Source organism: Coenobita brevimanus, chromosome 14 (assembly GCF_032717465.1).
Source record: "Coenobita brevimanus isolate Jiangsu-jjx chromosome 14, ASM3271746v2, whole genome shotgun sequence".
In the NCBI taxonomy this organism is placed as follows: domain Eukaryota; kingdom Metazoa; phylum Arthropoda; class Malacostraca; order Decapoda; family Coenobitidae; genus Coenobita; species Coenobita brevimanus.
Genome location: NC_136967.1, coordinates 16,588,941 through 16,609,353, shown reverse-complemented (window position 1 = coordinate 16,609,353; position 20,413 = coordinate 16,588,941). Strand labels below are relative to the sequence as shown.

Here is a 20,413-nt window from a genome sequence, read left to right as displayed (position 1 = left end):
AAGTAAAAAAGTCGCTGCATGATAATATTGTGATACCAACTCTAACATATGGAAGTGCAGCTTGGATCTTGTTGGAAGAACACAAGTCAAGAGTGAGAGAAGTGGAAATGAGTTATTTGAGAAGCATGTGGAGTTACATGGAGAGACAGATTGACAAATGAGGAAGTGAAGGAGCAATGTGATGTGGATGTAGATGTGAGAAAGTGGTAGGAGGAATACACTGAGGTGGTTTGGCCATGTGGAGAGCATGGAAGGCGAGAGACTAATGAGAAAAGTGTACAGTATGTGAGTGAGGTGGAAAGGGGAAGAGGGGGGAAAGAGACCGAGGATGAGTTGGAGGGATGGAGTGGATAAGTATATGAGACAGGAGGGGCGTGACCTGGGAGGAGGGCAACGAAATAGCAGGGGACGACAACATGGAGACGATTTTTGTTTGTGGCCACCCCTTACGGGATTATGGCGTCAGGCAACAGTTAGACAGTTATGATCATCAAGTACAGTAAGGAGCAGGAAGGACATGGCAGATGATAATTAGAAACTAAATGGATGATTTTAGATTAGGTGAAGGATATGGTGTTTGTAGAAAGAACATAATACAATCTATAGAAAAGTGCTGGGACTCCCCGAGAATATCTCTGAGACAGGGACAAGGACGAACCGTGCTAGATAAGGAAAAGGAGTGTCACGAGCAGTAGCACAATTTGGACAGTCTAAAAGGATATGTGAAACAGAAAAAGGAACATCACAGGTAGAGCAAGGAGGATGTCCATTAGAGATTATATTAGAATGAGTTGGTTATGACCAATACATTAACAGGCTAGAGCAGTTTCCCATCGTCTTTTTGTATAGTATGGTTTATACAAGGGGAGATGGACTGTTTTACTGTGCAGAGTTAATTAGCTGGAATGTCAGACCAGAAGGACTGCCATCATGAAGTTAGAAAAAACGATAATAGGGAGGTAATCAGCGGCCAGAATAGTACGAAAGCAAAAATTCCCAAAGGAGATTGCACAACGAGATAAATTATCAACCTGTTCACTTCCAGGTACAGAATACCTACATCACTAGGGACCCAGCAGAAATATACGTTTTCCTTTCTAACAGATAAACAAAATAGCCATTTTAAAATCTCACAAACAAGCGGGTGTAAAGAGAATGATGACAAAACGGGAAGTGCACTAAAGGGGTCAGTGAAAAGAACGAAAGATAATGATGAATCGTAAAGCATACATCATAAGGCAAAGCACTGCACAGAGTTCTACTGTAAGCATGCTAGCAACAGATGGTAAAGAAAGCTCATTGGATCGAGAGGGAAAAGGTATTGCTAAGCCTGTGCCATTTGATATTTTAAACCCATCAGTGTAAACAAGGATAGCAGAAGAGTAAGAGGATAGATATTTGAAAATAATAGGCATGAAGGACAAGGGTGAGGTAGAGGATTTGAAGTATGGAATAACAGAGGTGCAAATAGGAGTGGGAGGTAAGAGACAGGGGGGGGGGAGAAGTTATGAGAATGTTATGCAGCGTATTCTGAGTTCCGACTTCTTGGGTTCAGGTACGGTGCGACCTTGGGTTCTTTGTTCTCAACCAGCTCAATCACAGGCAAGGAAGGAAAGTCCAAACACAACTGGTCAAAGGCACACTTATATATTAACAACAGACAACTACATACACACCCGCGATCAAAACTATGGAACATATAACATTCTGATGATCTCAGAAGGCTACCCCTTACAATAAATATCTCCACCTAGTTCAGCGATAAAATACCCGCCGCCGGACCACCCACCCCGCCAACCCCCAGCCCCACCACCAGGCCGCTACCACACCACCACCCCAGGAGGACACAACGGTGGGGCTAGTGACCCAGGTCAAGAGGGTCACCGGGACACTACTGTCCTGAGTCCCTTTCCCCCGCAACTACCCCAACACCAGGCGACTGGAAAAAGCCAACGACCTTGCGGGCGGGACAGCCATCTCCAGAATTGGGGTGGGACTGAACAAGATTCAGTCCCAGGTAACACCGTGTTGACGGCTATTGTTACACCCTCAAGGGCAGGAGGCCCAAGGCTACGGCCAGAAGTGTGTACCACGGTAAGGGGACCCTCGGCTACAGCCTTAGTGCACACCGGAGAGAGAGTTGCCTCTGTGCATCCCTCTCCCGCTGTTCTATCCTACGGGAGCAACACCGCACCGACGGCCACTTTACGTGGCGGGGAAGGAGCGGCCACTGTACACCCTTCGATTGCTTCTCTACGGGAAGATCAGCTCCCAGCTACGGCCAAAGTATGTACCAGGGTAGAGAGGCCCTTGGCTACGGCCTCAGTACGTGCAGCTTTTCCCTACTACGGAAGCAACACCGCGCTGATGGCCACTGTACGTGGCAGGGAAGGAGTGGCCACTGTACGCCCTTCAGTTGCTCCTCGTATGATGGGTAGGCTTACGGCCACAGCTGCAGTACGTATCAGGGTAGACAGACCCTTGGCTACGGCCTCAGTACATACCGGAGAGAGTGCGGCCCCTGTGCACCCCTCTCCTGCTTTTCCCTACTACAGGAGCAACACCGCGCCGATGGCCACTGTACGTGGCGGGGAAGGAGCGGCCACTGTACGCCCTTCAGTTGCTCCTCGTACGACGGGTAGGCTTTCGGCCACAGCCGCAGTACGTACCAGGGTAAGGCGACCCGAGGCTCCGGCTTCAGTACGTACTGGAGAGGACATGGACTCCGTGAATCCTTCTCCTGCCTCTTCCCCCTGTGGGAGCCCTTCGTCACCATCCGGGAGTGTTGCCCCGGAGGTGTCGCCAGAGTGGTGGCAATGCCCAATACCGGACCTACCTCCTACGCCTGGGAGATCTCTATTCTTGCCAGACACCAGATGGAGACGGTGCCGCAGCCCAACCCTGTCGGCGCCTCTCCCTATAGGCGACTGCAGTCCCAGGACCCCCAGGCCTGACCAGCAGACTCCAGACGAGGGCAACCCAGGCTCCCTCACCCCACGGAGCCAGAGACGACACGCCCGCCTCCTCCAGCTGTTCGGTCCCAGTCCCGAGGGCCACCTCTCAGGTCGAGGCCCCCAGACAGGAGGGCCTCCCTGCACCCCACCAACGAGGCTCCAATACGAGGGCCACCTCTCAGGTCGAGGCCCCCAGACAGGAGGGCCTCCCTGCACCTCACTGACGAACAGGACCCGGGCAGTGACTCCCTGCGGGTAGTGTATTGCCCTTTGCAGGCCGGGTCCCCCTAGGGTTCTCCCCTCACGCCCATACTATGGAGTGAACTCTACCCAGGAAGTACAGGTAAATAATGAAACAGAAAATGACTTAAACCCTCAGTAAGAGAACTTATAGTAATTGTGTGAGTCCCCAAGTAAAAGAACTTTCAGTAACTGTGAACGGAGACTAGGGTGCACGGGCGAGTCAAAAGTCTGTAAGTGCCGCCGCAACTGACTGCATCAAGTGTCGCAATCCGCACCCTGTCTTATTTATAGTAGTATTTCCCCCACGGACTCTTAATCTTGTTTATTCCCCTTGCTTCCAACTAAATATATATTCTGCCTAAAGATGAAATACGGGTATCAATACATATAATTCAGGACATTAGTGCACATGCATTATACCGTGTGTTAAGTGTGACTGTGCATTGTGGTGTCAAAGGCTAACTCTGTGTCCCCGTCTCCTGTATCTCAAATATCACTCTGTGTTGTACTGTAACGGTGTAGAACTAAGGCAATAGATGTGTTAAGGTATACTGCTTGGTTTTTATGTCCTGTTCCTTTGTGGGGGCTTTATTTCCAGTCCGGAAAGAGGACCCCGCTCAGTTGCTAGTGCTTTTAGGACGAGAAGTCGACCTAAAAACACTCAGCCTAACAAGCGAATTTGACCTTAATACAGTATTGTACCTTTCCTTATATATGATAATTTCCACACAGTATCGCACATATGGTTCACTTAATACACCAGGTGCGCTTGGTCTCAGATATATAACAGAGACAGTCAAGTATATCGCAATATACCCAAATGCGTGACACAGACGACAGGATATACTCAAGGCCATATATATATATATATATATATATATATATATATATATATATATATGCGTAACATAAACGGCCTTCTTTGCTAGTTATATGCATCCGCGTGACACAGACAATACCCTAGCTAGCCTTATGCTACTTGTGCGTTACGTAGGACGAGAGAATATAGCATTCACGATTTATCCATGCGTGGGAGAGGGGGGGGGAGGGGCGAGTGGTGATATAGAATTCCTCATGAGACAGGAAGTTGGAAGTATGCCTCATATATCACTTTCTATTCACTTCGTATGACCAAAGCAAAAAGGGGAGGAAAGGGGTGCGGCACTGATGCTGTCTGTCCGTATGTAACACTGGAGGGGGGATAGTCACAGTCGGGGGCGGCCTGAGGCCTAGCACCATGCACTTCGCGCGTGAGCTTATTGGTGGGGAGTTCACTATTCCACACGAGGAGGTAACACTGGATAGAGTGGGACACTGGGCCATCCGGAGTGTATTCCAGGAGCAGGTCACCTATGGGGTTGCTACGAGTCCCGTAGGAGTTGGTGAGCGGCCCTCTTTCTGTAGAGGCCCTGTGTGATGCAGGGCCCTCTGGGCTAGGGACGAAGAGGGTCAGGAGGTGCGCCAAACGGCGCTGACCCTTGGTCATTGTTGGGGTACTGGGGGCGGACCTGGGGAGGCCTGGGCCAAGGGTTGGCTGCGGTGAGGGCCGCGCCCTGGCTGGGCCATGGTCTCGTCCGGCAGGAGCAGCTGTCAGGGGAGGCCTGCTGACTTCAAGGGGGCTGTGGTCTCACCGTTGGGAGGAGGCCGGCAGGGGCGAGCTGTGGCCTCTCGTGTGGAGGCGTCCGACAACACGTGGGGCTGCAGGGACAGGACACCGGGGACATCACGCCCGCTCTGGTCTCTAGTGGAGTCCCTGGAAAGGAGCAGAAACTGCCCTCTTGTGTAGAGCGGCGGGGAGAAGGGCACCTTACTCTGCCACTGGAGTGGTGGATGGGGTAAGATGTACCTTCCTCTACAGGAGCCTGGGGATGGGCAGTGGGAGAGCAGCCGAGGGCCGATTCTCCTACTTGGCAGGACGGGGAGGCCCCGCCGGAACTCTGGTCTGGGCTAGACGGGGGAGGTCCAGGGGACTTTCCCTCCATCAGGCAGCCCCATTGGGCACTGCCTGGGCTCCTACGGGGGACAGGAGGGCCAGAGGAGTCGGGGGAGGCTCCTCTGGGCACTACAGACCCTGGCGGCAGGGAGAAGGCACCCAATGGATATGCCCTTCTATTGCCGCAGCTCCAACGGAGGCTGCACTCCAGCCAAAGACCTGGCGGTGGGGAGAAGGCGCCCAATGGATACGCCCAGCTGTTGCCACAGCTCCAACGGAGGCTGCACTCCAGCTGTAGACCTGGCGGAGGGAAAGCACCCGATGGATACACCCGCCTATTGCCACAGCTCTGACGGAGGCTGCACTCCAGTTGTAGACTTGGCGGCGGGGAGAAGGCACCCGATGGATATGCCCAGCTATTGCCACAGCTCCAACAGAGGCTGCACTCCAGCCGTAGACCTGGCAGGGGGAAGAAGGTGCCCGATGGATATGCCCGGCTATTGCCAATGCTCCAACGGAGGCTGCACTCCAGCCGTAGGGTCTGGGACTTCTGTCCTGGAGACAGCACTGGTGGACAGCAGTCTCATCCGCTGCTCCTTAGTGGGGATAGCAGCCCTTGAGGCTCCTCCTAAGTCCTCTGTCAAAAAGGAGGCCGATCCAGGGGACTCAGCATCCGAGGGTCTGCTTGGGATCTTGTCAATACAAGTCCCACCCCGATTCTGGTGAGTGTTCCCTCCGCTGAATTGTAGTGTACTTTTACTGTACACTGCCCGGTGGTCTGGTTGCAGGGAAGAGGGGCATAGAGTCACAGGGGAGATACGCTGTTCATTCCTGGAAGGCTCGGCAGGTGAAAAGAGCCTCTCCGTCACCTCCTTGTTAGGTGGGGGTCACCTCCCTGTACCCTCCTCCTAGGGTGGTGGTGTCTGGCTCGCTCTGTGGAGCCGGTATTTCACCACTGTCACGGGGGTAGAAGTCACATCCCCGTGACTGGAGCTCGTAAAAGTCAACAGTGGGGGTGTGGTGCGATGGCATGAGGTGGTGTAGGAGGGTTGTCCAGAAGAGTGTTCGCTGGTTGGGCTACTGATGCGGGGAGTAGACCACAGTGAGGGTGGGTGGTCGGGGTGTGCGCTGCAGAAGGTGGAGGAACTGTATGGTGCCCTGGAGGCGGCACTTGCGTCTTGGGGTTGGAGTCCACAAAATGTGTTTTATCCTCATCTCGGGTGGTGGAGATGGAGGGGCGCGATGGATGGTGTCTGGTTGTGGACTGGAGAGAGGTGAGGCTTCCTTGAGTTTAGGAGGCCGCCCCTGGTTAAGCGGCTTAGTGGGGTGGGCTAAGGGGTTGTCCCATGGGGCATGGTGGATTTTGAGGGTGTGGGGAGTGGTGTTAGGAGGTGAGGTGGAGGGTGGAGAGAGTGTGTGGGTGTACCTGGGTGGGGACTGGGGCAGGCGGCTTGATCTAGCCCGGGTGGCGGTTGTTAATACTTGTTAATACCCGTTGACGCCAGTCGTAGGTGAAGGCAAAGTCTCGGTGAGTTTTTTGATGATATATTAAACACCGTCTTAAATCTTATACAGCAGCACCTGACAGCACCCGTGTCCAACCCCAGACCCTTACAGACAGCTACTGCTCGCCGGCTCTCATCCAGCTAGAGCGGTGGTGCGATCACAAAAGGCATGATTCAGGCATAGACATAATAAGTGCTCACAGACATAACACTGGGCGGTGATGCCCTACTTGGATTCTACTTACAACTACTTACATACTATATTTACACACTACATAATATTTACAGATGGTTGCAAACAATTTTCCCCCTCATCAAAAACTGTCTCTCCTGACAGAGTGCATTACGTCATAATATGGCAAGAACGCAAGTTGTCTGAGTATACAGTCAACCGGGACTACATGGGAGTATAATAATAGAGATATTACTACATAATTCAAGAAGCTGGATGTAAGAAGGGATTAATATATTTACAGTGCATGGCCATGTTGGAAAGATACACATATACTGTAGGTTTGGTTAATTGCTACACGGATCTCATGCAACCTTTTGTCCATTCGCTTGACACAACAGTACAGGATACAACTGGAGGAAGTACAAAGACTGGATGTGACCAGGAGCTGAAGAGAATGGTTCATAATGAAATCAGACTGATTCAGAAAGTTCAACATACGTAGGTTGTCTGATGTGATGGAAGATTGTCTGTTGGTAGATGAAAGGTAGTATTAATAGGTTTGAATATGTCATATTTGTGGGAGCGAAGTGCGAAGTGATAATGTGTAGCATGGGCTATTACAGACTCAGACTTTACCGTACAGTAATCAGGGGCCTTAAATAAACCAATTGTGGATAATGAACGGACAGGGGCTCCTGGACAAATAAGACTGACAGGAGTTGAGACACTAAAGAAGAAATAGCGGATGTGATTTAGACGAGCATGGTGTACCTGACCTTTGGGGGCAGGAACAAAAGTACAGACAGGTTGTACTGAGAAATTACAGACTAAGGCAGATTCGCAAGGAGCAACACTGCCAGGAAAAATTGTTAGGAGGTAAGCAGCACAAACTCGAGAACTGGGTGTAAGAAAGGCACATCTGCCGAGGTTACTTGAGGAGAGGAAGGCAATATAGAGATGATCATGGGAGAGAAGAAAGTACTCTGAGGAGACAGAGGCTTGTACCAGGGAGTTAATGTACCAGAAGGGAAAAGGAATGATGTGAAAGATATCGAATGTGATGGAAGAACGAAGAGGAATATGAACAATTATATCTTTAGTAAGGAATGTGGCCTCTAGGATTGGGTAGTAGTGTTCTAAAGAGGAAAATGGAATCATAGGAGACAAGCCGAAGGTTGAGTGAGCCCATTCCAAGGTAGAACGAAGGTCAGAGAGAGGTACTAAATCTAGGGTGACACGACTATCAACAGCATTGACTAAAATACGAATTAGGCTAGAAACTTGGGAGGCAAGAGAGTCCAGAGAAACCTGCAAATTATCTACATGTAATTTTACATACATCAACTCTGATATAATATTTGCCTTTGATACTTCACGCTTAAGAATAAATGTAAAATTATTAATGTTATTTGTAACATCATTTAAATGGTGTGTCATCTCTTGTAGCATAGAATGTTCATCACTTAACACCTTTTCCAGGGACTGTAGAGCGTTGCTGGTTCTGGGTAAACATGGCCAGTGCACTCTGCCATGTACTTAAAAACTTACAGTATATGTATCTTTTAATTTAATTTATCATTTGCATTGAACAAGACGTGATAACTTTAAATCTATGCGGCTGGAGGGAAGGAGCCGCCATGTTGGCGATGACGTCAGCATTCACACTACAGACGACGCTCTAGTCCATCACACAATACTTTACCAGTAACAGAGATGATAGTTGTACCTACATGGCCACCGTAGATCCAAACTACCCCCTTCAGATATGTTGTGAAGGAATACTTTTCATGGTGTAAATGGATGGTACCTGTTAGGTAAGTAAATTGTGGTGAAATCGACCGAAAGTAGCTTACAGCTACACCATTCCCGAGCGGTGCTCGTGCCTGATGAGGTGGAAAGTGTTAAATGTATGCCGACAGTATCATTTGTATGAGTTTATAATGGTATTATGCTCATATTTAATATTTGACCTTCATTAGTAGTTTTCTGAGAAAAAAAAAAGTTTCAGTGACTCTGAACTACAATACTTCAGGGGACAGTGACGAAATACCGAATCGGCGGTCATTTACCGAATCAACACCGAATTGGCACTTTTTAATTGGTAAGTGTCATAGATTTTATCACCACAGAGGTTCATACCTAATTATCCGAAATCTGGTCAAATATTTGTATATAATCTTACCTTTTAAAAAATCCGGATTCACAGCGAAAACCCGTTAAAATTAACGAAAGTGTGTCTCCTTTAGCTCAACAGCTTGCCTTGGCAGACTTCTGCTTTGTATAAATATTAATTTAATATACAAATGCACTTATTTGCACTTTAATTCAGTATCTGTGCAAAACAAGTCTGTCAAGGCATGATGGCGATCTAAAGTAGAAATACCCGCTAACCTTACCACGTTTTCGGTCTGACTCCTAATATTCCTTTGAGTTAAATTAAGCATTGTTTTATGACCGAATTTCAGTTAATTAGGTGTGTATGAACCTATATGGTGAAGAATATAATATTTTCACAACAGTAAACACTGCATTCCAGCACTGGAAACTTCTGACGAACAGCCAGCCACCACTGCTTTCGTTTATTGTTATTGGGTGGTATACAGAGGAATAATTTACCTGCTGTGCTTTTGTCAGTGCACTTACACATTGGAACGAAACATTAGCAATTATTCCTCTTGTCACTGGACATTCTTAGAGGTCAGAAATAAGCACAGTGTATGCTGGTTAACCGTAAACAAAGCAGACTGCTGCCTCAGTGTGAGTCGTGACGTCACGACCAATCACAGGCCGTTTCAGAGTCACGTGATTTTTCGACTACTTTATCTGTTATTTTTTCATGTTTCTGCACATTTTGGGGGGAAATAATGGCTGACATAGTTATTTTCTGCGTATTTTCTACCCATACAAGTATCAAACTTCAAAAAATTTTTGACTGGAAACTCATTAACATAAGCCTACCCTCGTCCAGCAACGCGAGCTATATGGGTGCTCAGATTCAGTTTATAGATACCTTTGTGAGTTAGGGTTTTCAGCGCTTGTTTCTATCAAAACAAAAAGTCGAAATCAGCTAGATGTCACCGATGACATAAGTGTTTCCTTGTCAAAGACCACTCCACAATTTCATCATCTTGCTCAAGCCAAACATCCCTCTCGATGAAATGAACTTTTAAGCAGAATTAAAGTTTTATTTTGTTTAATTTGCACGAGTTGGATGTATTTCATTTTTTCGTCGAGTGGCCATTAGTTTTTGCATGAAAAAGAGTAAGAAAGTAATTCATTGTAAAGACTGTTTTATACTTTGCGCATGTCATACAGTGCGTGAGGTCGTTTTCAACAAAATAAAGTATATTCATTGCATGCAAAATGCTGTGTTTATGTGCTTATGTGCATTTTTGTAGGGAAGGGGTTCATAGCTTTCACCAGATTCTCTAAAGGGTCCGTGACTCAAAAAAGGTTAAGAACCACTGGTCTATACTAAACTACTGCTGTTGGAGCCTGTGCCAGTGTGGGACAGGGATTTAACAATACAGTATATAACTGTTTTTCCTCAAGGAGATGTGTGGCAAGACCCACCTTCTTTTGTTGTATATGTTCTCAGTATATCTTTACAACAATTAATATTTCAAATCAGTCATTCATTTTGCGCGATCATGTCGAGTTGCGATGGCAGTTGTGTAATGATTGAAGTATTTTTTGTAAGAAATACAGAGTACTTATACAACAAAAGAAGGTGGTGGATGTTGTCACACACCTTCAGCAAATACAGTCGTATATACAGTCAGTGGTTATAAATTGTGGGTATAGCCACATGCCCTTCAGCAAATATTGGCAATAGTACATGTTATAAAATGTAAAGTAAAATGCCCGCCGTGCCCGCCGCAGGACCTCCCACCTCACCACCCCCCACACCACCACCGAGCCGCCACCCCACCACCACCCCAGGAGGACACACTGATGAGGTTAGTGACCCCGGGCAAGAGGGTCATCAGGGCATCACGGCCCTGAGCCCCTATTCCCCGCAAGTGCTCCAACCCCAGGGGAACTGAACTACTGTGCGGGCGGAGCAGTGATCGTCAAAATAGGGGTGGGACTGAAGCCTTGGGCCTCCTGCCCTCTAGGGCAGGAGGCCCAAGGCTACGGTAGCAGACCTAGGCTACGGCCTAACAGAGTGTGCAAAGGGGAAGGCGACCCCAGGCTCCGGCCTTAACACACCAGGGAGAGAGAGTTGCCCTCGTGCATCCCTCTCCTGCTGTTCTTCGGCTACGGCCAGAATACGGTCCAGGGTAAAGAGCCCCTGCTACCGTACGTGTAGCACTACCCTATTACGGAAGCGGCGTCCCGGGGGTCGGTACCCAGCCGCAACAGACGGGCGAACCAGTTCGCCCGTTAGTCGTCGTCCGTACGGGCAGACACTCGGCTCCGGCCGGGGCACGTACCAGGGTAGAGAATTCCCTGCAGGTAGGATCAGTCCGTATTGGAGAGAGTGTGGCCTCTGTGCCCCTCCCTCCGGCTTGTCTCCTACTACGGGAGGAACACCACGCCGTCGGTACCTTGCCACGGCGAAAGGGCGACACCGATCACCCTATAGGTGTACCCCGTACGCCGGGCAAGTTCACGGCCACAGCCAAGGTGTGCAATAGGGGAAGGAGATCCCCGGCTCAGGCCTCCAGACACACTCGAGAGACCACGGGCAGCGTGAGTCCTCCTCTAGCCTCTTTCCCTTCGGGGAGCCCTTCGTCGCCATCCGGGAATATAGTCCCGGATGAGACATTAGAGTGGTGGCAAGGCCCGATATCGGACCTACCGCCCACACCCGGGAGTTCCTTGTTCCTGCCGGAGCCCTGTACGAGACGCTGCCGCAGTCCAGTCCTGACGGCGCCTCTCCCTCTTGGTACCCGCAGTCCCAGGACGCCCAGGCCCGACTCCACAACCCACGACGAAGGCGATCCAGTCTCCCTCACTCCCCGGAGTCGGAGGAAACAGGCCCGACTGCTCCGGTTGTTCGGCCCCAGTCCTGAGGGCCACCTATCAGGTCGAGGCCCCCAGACCACAGGGCCTCCCTGCACCCCACCGGCGCGGCCCTAATACGAGGGCCGCCTCTCAGGTCGAGGCCCCCAGACGGGGGAGCCTCCCTGTATCCTAAGTGCAACAGTGATATTACTAAACCCAGGAAACAAGGGGAAACAGTGACAGTGACCAGGAGAACAGTGACAGTGCCTACACAGTAGAATATATTAAACAGTGGCCCACTAGAATCTAGTGCTATCAGGGCAGAAAGTGTATTTTTGTAAATTGGTTTAGTCCCTCCCCACATCAAGGAACCAGGGAGTTTTCTGTGAGTCTAGAAGTAGGAGCGCGGGCGAGTTGAAAGATAAGTGTACGTGTCTCCGTGACCAGGTGACAGTGTCGAGTGTCGCTATCCGCACCCTACCTCTATTATAGTAATATCCTTGAACCAGACTCTCAATCTCGGTATTCTTGCAGTGAACAACCCCATTTATATATTACCCCCCAGTGACATAAGAATCCCATTCAAGAACATAAAGTGAACAACCCCATTTATATATTACCGCCAAGTGACATGAGAACTCTATTAAAGAATACCCGCGATCTCCCTGTGTAATAGTGATAATGCATATGATCATTCTGTGAAGCCAAGTGTTAATTCTGTATCTCTGTGTCTCTGTATCCTAAATATCATTCTATGTGTAGCCTACTGTTATGAGTAGGACCTAGGTAATAGATGTGATACGGTATACTGCCTGGTTTTTATGTCCTGTTCCTTTGTTATAGTGCTTTACATCCGGTCTAGAAAGAGGACCCCGCTTCAGTAGCTAGTGTCTTTACGACGAGAAGTCGCCTTAAAAACACAGCATTACATAAAGGAATTTTTAAGATACACAACAAATTTTTCAATCAAAAACAGCAGATGTGGGAAAGTTCTGTGACTGCGCCAAAGGTCCGCTTGTAACAGTCTCTCATTGATTGGCCAGAAATTTGCTGGTGCGAGCGAGATGAGTGGAGCGGAATTTTCGAATTGGGTAAGGCGCCGCCCAAGGGTTCCGTGGGCCTTCGCGCCGCCTCGCCGTTAAAACCGGTGTTGGATACCGATCTGCGGTGTGTGTTTTGGTGCCTGAATAGTGCGTAATACGAGAATTCAAGTTAGATGCCTCAGCATACGAATACGTTAGTGAATCTGGCCCCAGTTTTGGAACCAGCACCGAGTTAGCCTCGGCAGCCAGGTAGCAGTCCGCTGAAGACGATGCTTCCCCATTGACCGTAACAAGGGTTTGCTGGCGGATAGCAGAGCAAGACCTACCAGTTTAGGCAAATGCGAAATAGCCGGTCAAAAGTATTCATGGTCATTCATTCTGATCATTCATATATGTGATATTTTTATTAACGATTATTTTAGTGACGACGAGGGGTGATTTAAATTATTAAAGGAGGAATATTGAAGCCTTCATTTACTACGAAAGTATAGTACCAGTCTACAGAACATACAGTATACGCGAACGTTCGTGAATGCTTGTTCAGCAGTGTCTGTTCACATTCGTTGACTTAGGTGTAAATCCCCGAACCAAACGGGTGATTGGATCGGGCGCCGGGCGGGATGTAGTACGACTGTGCTCAACAAACCTTTGCTAGCGGGAAATGAACTTATGAGCAACTGACTGGGAGGGCTCCTTCGACTCCTTCGGAAGTGAAAGCCAGCTTCAACAACAAGATTCAAGAAATAGGACGTATCGTGCGCCTCATGCACATGTTTTTACCGAACTTTGGGTAGCTCTACAGTATCCAAAGACCTTTCCCCTCAAGGCAAAACTTGGGCATAGGATCACATTGTCGATTATATCCATTCAGTCTCACGAGATATACTGTAGGTGCCAGTATTCCCAGGAGTGGACTGAACTGATCAGGACTCAAATGTGAAGTGCTGTATAATGGCTGAAATCGGAGATATGTTAAAGAAAGCAAAAGATGCTCACACGAATAAGAACTACCAGAAGGCAGAGCAACTGTACACCTGTGTCATAGAGCAGTGGCATCTCGACCAAGGTAATTTTCCAAGGTAAGATATAGCTAAACATACCTTTTCAGCAGTAGAAGCATCTTGCAAAATCAGTTCTTCCTGATGGTGGGTCATTCCATCATGAGGAATATTACATTTGGAGACAAGTTGTTGAACTACTCTCGGTTATATCAGCAATAGTATGCAATATAAACAGATGGTTTTTGCAAGCTGTATAACCAACGCTTCACTCTACATCATACCAGTTGAATTGTTTGTATGTTTTAATTTGGATGTTATAGATTTTCAGATGTTGCCTGAAGAATGTTACTGCGATGCTAGCTCCTCTTGTAGCTGGCATATAAAAAATTATTTTAATAAGTCTGTGATTTGACTGATTCATTCTAGGAGTGCTTTATATTAGTAATAGGTCAGTAGGTAAGGATCACAACCATACCCAGCAATTTTGATTATTGCTAATAACTCTTGTGCTTATAACAGGAAATGTGATTGTGTGACACTTTACAGAAAAAGTGGAAACGTTACTTGAGTGATAGATTACCATAGATGTTGTACCAGAAGAGGCTCTTTCCTAAGTCTGTGTCTCCGGGCTTCTCAATTCTTCACTACTGTTATAACCCAGATGGTGGTCACGTGTGGTGGATATCTTTTCCTTATAACTAAATTTCTGTCTGATATTTCCAAAATTTATCCAGACATGCTTCAAACCTCTCCACATTGCCTGCCCCTACCACCCATTCCGGTAATTCATTCCAATTATTTACCACCCAGTGTGGGAATGAATATCTTCTAAGGTCCAGGGTTGCTCTGTTCTTGTATATCTTCTTGCTGTTGCCTCTTGTAGTGCCTTCCTCTCTCAACTGAAATATCCCATGTGCAATCCTCATCGTATACGCTGCTTATGCTCTTGAAGGTCTTAATCATATCTCCACGGGATCTCCGGAATATTAATGATGGCAGGTCTAGCTTTTTGAAGTGCTCCTCATAGGATAGATCATTTAATCCTGGTACCATCTTGGTGGCCCTTCTTTGAACACCCTCCAGTGCTTCAGTGTCCTTCACTAGGTGAGGACTCCATATTTGGTTAGCATATTCTAAATGTGGCCACACTAGAGCAGTGTAGAGACCTGTAAAGGTTGTTTGGTCCAGATGGACAAAGGTCCTTCTAATGATCCCCACAATCCTGTTTGCCTTGTTAATTTTTTCAGCTAAGTGATCGGAGAACATCAGTCTGTCATCTCTCAACACCCCTATATCTTTTTCTGCTTTGGTCCTGCTTATTTTTGTTTGCAAGTGGTATCCTTTATCTTCCACTCCAGTTCTCCCTATCCTCATGTATTTGGTCTTCTCAGAATGATAATGCAGCCATCATGTTTCGGTCCACTTTTGCAGTTCATATAGGTCTTCTTGTAGCTTTTGGCAGTCCTCCTCGTTCTCAAAATCCCAGAAAATTTTTGTATCATCGGCGTACAGGTAGATTTTGCTATCGTTTTTCACAATTTCTTGGAGGTCATTTACAGATAGGACAAAAAGTAAAGGCCTGAGCACCAGTTCTTGCAGTAGCCCGCTGGTGACATTTTTCCACCCCGATGAGATACCATTCACAATAACTTTCTGTCTTCTGCCCGACAAGAAGCTCTTGATACATCTAAGATAATTGCCTTCGATCCTATTGCTTGCCACCTTTTCAAGAATTCTCCCATGAGGTACTCGATCAAAGGCTTTTATAAAATCACAATATACCACGTCCACAGCCTTTGAGGAATCTACATCCACAGTCCAACAATCCAATACAGTTGATCATCCCGAGACAAAGCCAAACTGCTTATTACTAAATAGATGATTTTTCTTCATGTGGTCTATTATTGCTTCTCATAACAAAGATTCCATAATTTTGCATATCACACTAGTTAAGCTTACAGGTCTGTAGTTTCCAGGATCCTTTTTATCTCCTTTCTTGTATACAGCTGTCATAGGTGCAAGTTGCCAGTCATCTGGTATTTCCCCCTCTTGAAATGAACTTTTAAATAATATCTGTAAGGGATCAAGTAGTTCCTCTGTCACTTCTTTCAGTATCCTTGGGTGAATTTTGTCTGGTCCAGGAGATTTGTTTCTTTCTAGTTTACCATACTTAGTATCTTTCGGATTTTGTCCTTAGATATGTCAATATCAGAGAGAGCTGGTACACCTTTAGGTTTGAGTTTCGGAACTTCTTCATCAATCTTGGTTATGAATACTTGTGAAAAATACTCTGCAAGGATGCTTGCTTTTTCTCCATCTGTTTCTGCTTTTGAAGACCTTTCCATATCCATGTACAGTTCCCCCACACTTGACTTTGTCCTGGTTTTAGAATTGACGTACTTCCAAAAAAATTTTGGATTTGAGTTCGCATTCATTTCAATCTCTCTTTCTTTGTGTTTTGGAGCTTTCATGGTTTCTCTTCGTATCTGGTTTTGTAATCTCCTATACTCCTTCTCTGCCTCCTGAGATCCATTTCCTGTAATATTGTTTTTCTTCAGATTTTTCAATCTTTCCCATAGTCTTGTTTTCTCTTTATTTTTGACCAAAGTCACATGTTCATAGGTAATTTTTCATTGGTTCTTTTCCTTGTAGTGCTTTCTCCTGCAGTCTTCTTTGGCACAGTATCTATCTATCTATCTATCTATCGCCAGATGCCAGAATCCCGTAAGGGGTGGCCATTTGACTTTATTTGTTTTACAGGGCGGGGCACTAACCCTCCACTAACCGACTTGTTGACACGTGGGGAGCATGTATCTCATCAATTATCCTGTTTAGTCTGCTTTGAAATCTCCATTTACTTTCAGTGTTGGGGTCTTGTGACAGGTACTTCTTCCAGTCTATGGCAAGTTTCTTCTTCATTTTCTGGTAGTTTCCTTTTTCATACATATATACTCGTCTTTTACACTGGTTCTCCTGTTCCTTCCTGTCACAATTAAAAGAAATGCAGGCATGATCACTCCTGCCTAAAGGACTATCCAAACTAATGTTTTTATTGATCCATCGTTACTGAATATCAGATCCAGTATACTTCCTCCAGCCTCCCCTCTGCATCTAGTCATTTCCATTATATGTTGGGTCAGGAAACAATTACAAGCTTCCTCAATCAGCTGTATGTGAAAATCATTCATGCCTGCACTAGTTGTGCAGCTATCCCAGTTGATGTGAGACATTAAAATTGCCAAGAAGTATTTTGTATTGCAATTTTATATGATCAATCTCTCTCATTAGTTGAAGCAAATTTTTATTGTTTTGATTAATGCTATTTGGGCTTCTATATACTGTATAGAGGTGAGGAGTAATCTACCAATGGGGCCATGCCACATTCCAGTTCCCGACAGCAGTACTTGCAAAATTCAGTTTTAAATCCCTTTCTCTATATCTTGTCCCTTTCTTTATGTACACTATCAATCTTCATCCCTCATTGGAATGCAGGTTCATTTTTTCAACATCATAGTCTTCTATATTATATTCTGCAGTTGATCTTTCAAACCTGAAATGTTTTGGTCTCACTTCCTGTAGTGCAATAATGTGTGGTATTATCTCTATCTGATTTAACCTCATGCTTAACTCCTCAGTTTTTTCCTGTGTTAACACATGCACATTACTAAACATAACAATTTCCTTTTCCCATCCTTATTTACACTTTGTACATTTTTTTTCACTTTTTACAAGTCCACCAGCTTGACTATCCTTCGCCTCCATGGAGTTCCCCTCACTCTGTACTTTCTCTTCCCTAGCTCTGTCAAGTTTTTTGCTTCTTTCCACAAAGCTGAGTCAGGCTTTCTCTCCTTCCTTGTCATATCATGCACTAACCTCACATTCTCAAATTCCTTATTACCCTTGAGGCTCATTATTTTATCAGACAATCTAATCTTGATGTCCACATTTGAAAGAATCACTCTTATTGGTGTCAACTGCCATACCACGTTGAGTACACCGCTTCCCGTCCGATCAGCGAAGTTAAGCAACGTTGGGTCTGGTTAGTACTTGGATGGGTGACCGCCTGGGAACACCAGATGCTGTTGGCATCCCTACGTGTCAAGTGGGGTTGGTGGAGAATTAGTGCCCCTCCCTGTAAAACAATTAACTCTAAGCCCTTGACCACCCCGTTTGGGATACATGGCGTCTGGCAATGAATGAATGAATGAAAACTCTTATTGGTCTGGTTTTATCTCTTGCTGCGTTACCCAGCCGAATTATTATAATAATCACACTGTGTTCACAATTTACCTGGCAAATCTGCGTAAGTTTCACTACAAATTTCTTATCATACTCGTGGCAGGCTGCCCCTATTTATGGTAAATTTTCTGCGTGACCGCTCATTCAGGGTTAGGGTTGGTGTCACCCTGTCTTCTTTGTACCCTCAGGAGGATGGGGTGCCTCAAGGAAGTGTCCTCAGTGTGACCCTTTTCACTCTGGCCCTGGACGGTATTGTGTCCTCAATTTCAGAAGGGGTGTCAGCCTCGCTGTATGTTGATGATTTTGCTCTATGGTATGCTGCTTCCCGAACGTCCGTGGCTGAACGCCACATGCAGATTGCTCTGGACTGGGTCTCTCAGTGGGCCACCATGCACGGCTTCTGTTTCTTCCCAACTAAGACAGTGGCCTTGCATTTCTGCCGTTTGAGAGGTGTACACCCAGACCCAGACCTTGGTCTTGTTTTTGACAGGAGACTGACGTGGATACCACATATCTGTTCTTTACGACTATCGTTCCTCCGTGCCCTGTCTCTCCTTCGGATTCTATCTCACTTGTCTTGGGGCGCTGACAGAACCATTCTGCTCCACCTTTACCGTGCCTTAGTAAGGAGCAGATTGGACTATGGGTGTGTGGTATACTCTTCTGCTACTGAGGCAAGGCTGCGACCACTAAATTTGGTCCATCATGCTGGGATTCGTTGGTCAACTGGGGCTTTCCGGTATTCTTCGATTGAAAGTCTGTTGGTTGATGCGAATGAACCGCCACTGGATCTCTGCAGGCAGTCCTTAATGGTACAGTGTTGGCACCGCCTTCACTGTCTGTTGGCCTCACTGAGTTGTAAGGCTGTCTCCGAGGTCACTCTTCTGTCCTTTTATAACACCCACCCTCGCTATCCACACCCGTTTGGGTACAGAGCTAGGGCTGCCATGGTGGAGTTGGGTGTTCAGTCCTACCCTGTTTGCCCTATGCGTGTCCCGCGAGTGGCTCCCTGGCTTCTCCCAGAGGTACAACCATGTGATTACTTTCATGAAAGGAAAGCCTCCCTCTCCTCACAGGCAACTTTAGGCCTTGTTCACACTGTAGGGACGGTCATGCTCCAGTCACGCTACATTCTTGCTCCGCTCACGGTCCTGGTGCATCCACTCGTCTGGTCCACTCTCGCTTCGCTCACAGTCCCATCATCCCCTCTCCCTCAACAGTAGAAGTGCCACCACCATTGACGGAGGTTGTGTGACTTTTCACGAGCCGAATTGGCAGTGATCGCCATTGCACTGGATGAAGAAGAAGAAGGAAGACGATAAAGTCGGAAAAGAAGTAGAGTATGTGTTCATCCAATCTTGCAAGATAGGAAAAAGTGAAGGGGAATTCCATTTACTGTTTCCTCATCTGAATGAAGATGAAAGTAAATTTCACAATTATTTTAGAATGAACATTGGAACATTTGAAAAAATACCATCAAAAATTGAGGATGACCTGAAAAAGGAAAACACATCATTCAGAGGGCTGAATCAAGACTGGAGCGGAGTGAGACCGTGGCGGGTGTTCACAGCGTCGGTTTGCTTCGCTCACAGTCCACTCGCGCTCCGGTCAAAATATCTTTTGAATGGATCGTGAGCTGGGGCGACAGCGGAGCGTTCCTTGACCGTTACTGCCAGTGTGAATGCTTTCACTGAAATGCATGTAATGATATCTGACCGGACCATGAGTGGGGCGAGAGCGGAGCACGATCGTCCTTATAGTGTGAATTGGGCCTTACCCTATTTTTTAGAACACGCCTCTGCTCACAGGAACTCAATTCCTGTATATACTGATGGCTCTAAATCCCTTGTGGGGACAGGCTTTGGTGTCATTTTTCGTGACTTTAGCCGTGGTGGGAGTCTCCCTCCCTCTGCATCTGCTTTTACTGCTGAAATTACTGCCATATTAGTTGCAGCTTAATTCATTTCTAGTTTTCCTCCAGCTTCTTTTACCGTTTTTAGTGACTCGGCCAGTGCATTACAAATAGCTTTGTCTCGTAGCTTTCCATCACATTCCCTAGTCCTGTCTGTCTTGGAATGTCTCTACTTATTAAGTAGACGAGGATACTCTGTTCAACTGTGTTGGGTCCCTACACATGTGGGGGTCATGGGCAGTGAGCGTGCTGACTCTTTGGCTAGAGCTGCTGACTCTCGCCCTTCCTCTCCTCATTTCCGTGTCCCATCTGAGGATTTATGTACAACCACTGTGGAAGCTGTCCATCTCTGTTGGCAGAGAAGGTGGGATGCAGTAGGGGCAGACAAACTCCGCAGCATTTGTCGGAACCTGGGCGATGGGGGGTATGTGGGACTATCACGACAGTGGGAAACAGCT

At 47.0% G+C, this 20,413-nt stretch overlaps 1 protein-coding gene and 1 non-coding gene across 2 annotated transcripts in view; both read left to right on the top strand.

Moving 5' to 3' along the window:
• The first annotated feature begins 13,688 nt into the window (after nt 1–13,688).
• Nucleotides 13,689–20,413, top strand: part of LOC145390021 (uncharacterized) — a 182,665-nt gene continuing 175,940 nt past the window's right edge. The window contains exon 1 of the mRNA XM_080265113.1: nt 13,689–13,882. Within this exon, the coding sequence (XP_080121239.1) occupies nt 13,755–13,882 (128 nt within the window). The 5' untranslated portion in view covers nt 13,689–13,754. The remainder of the gene's footprint in view (nt 13,883–20,413) is intronic.
• On the top strand, nt 17,774–17,892 carry LOC145390503 (5S ribosomal RNA). Its single transcript, XR_013895653.1, has one exon. It is a non-coding gene; the product is annotated as a 5S ribosomal RNA (ribosomal RNA).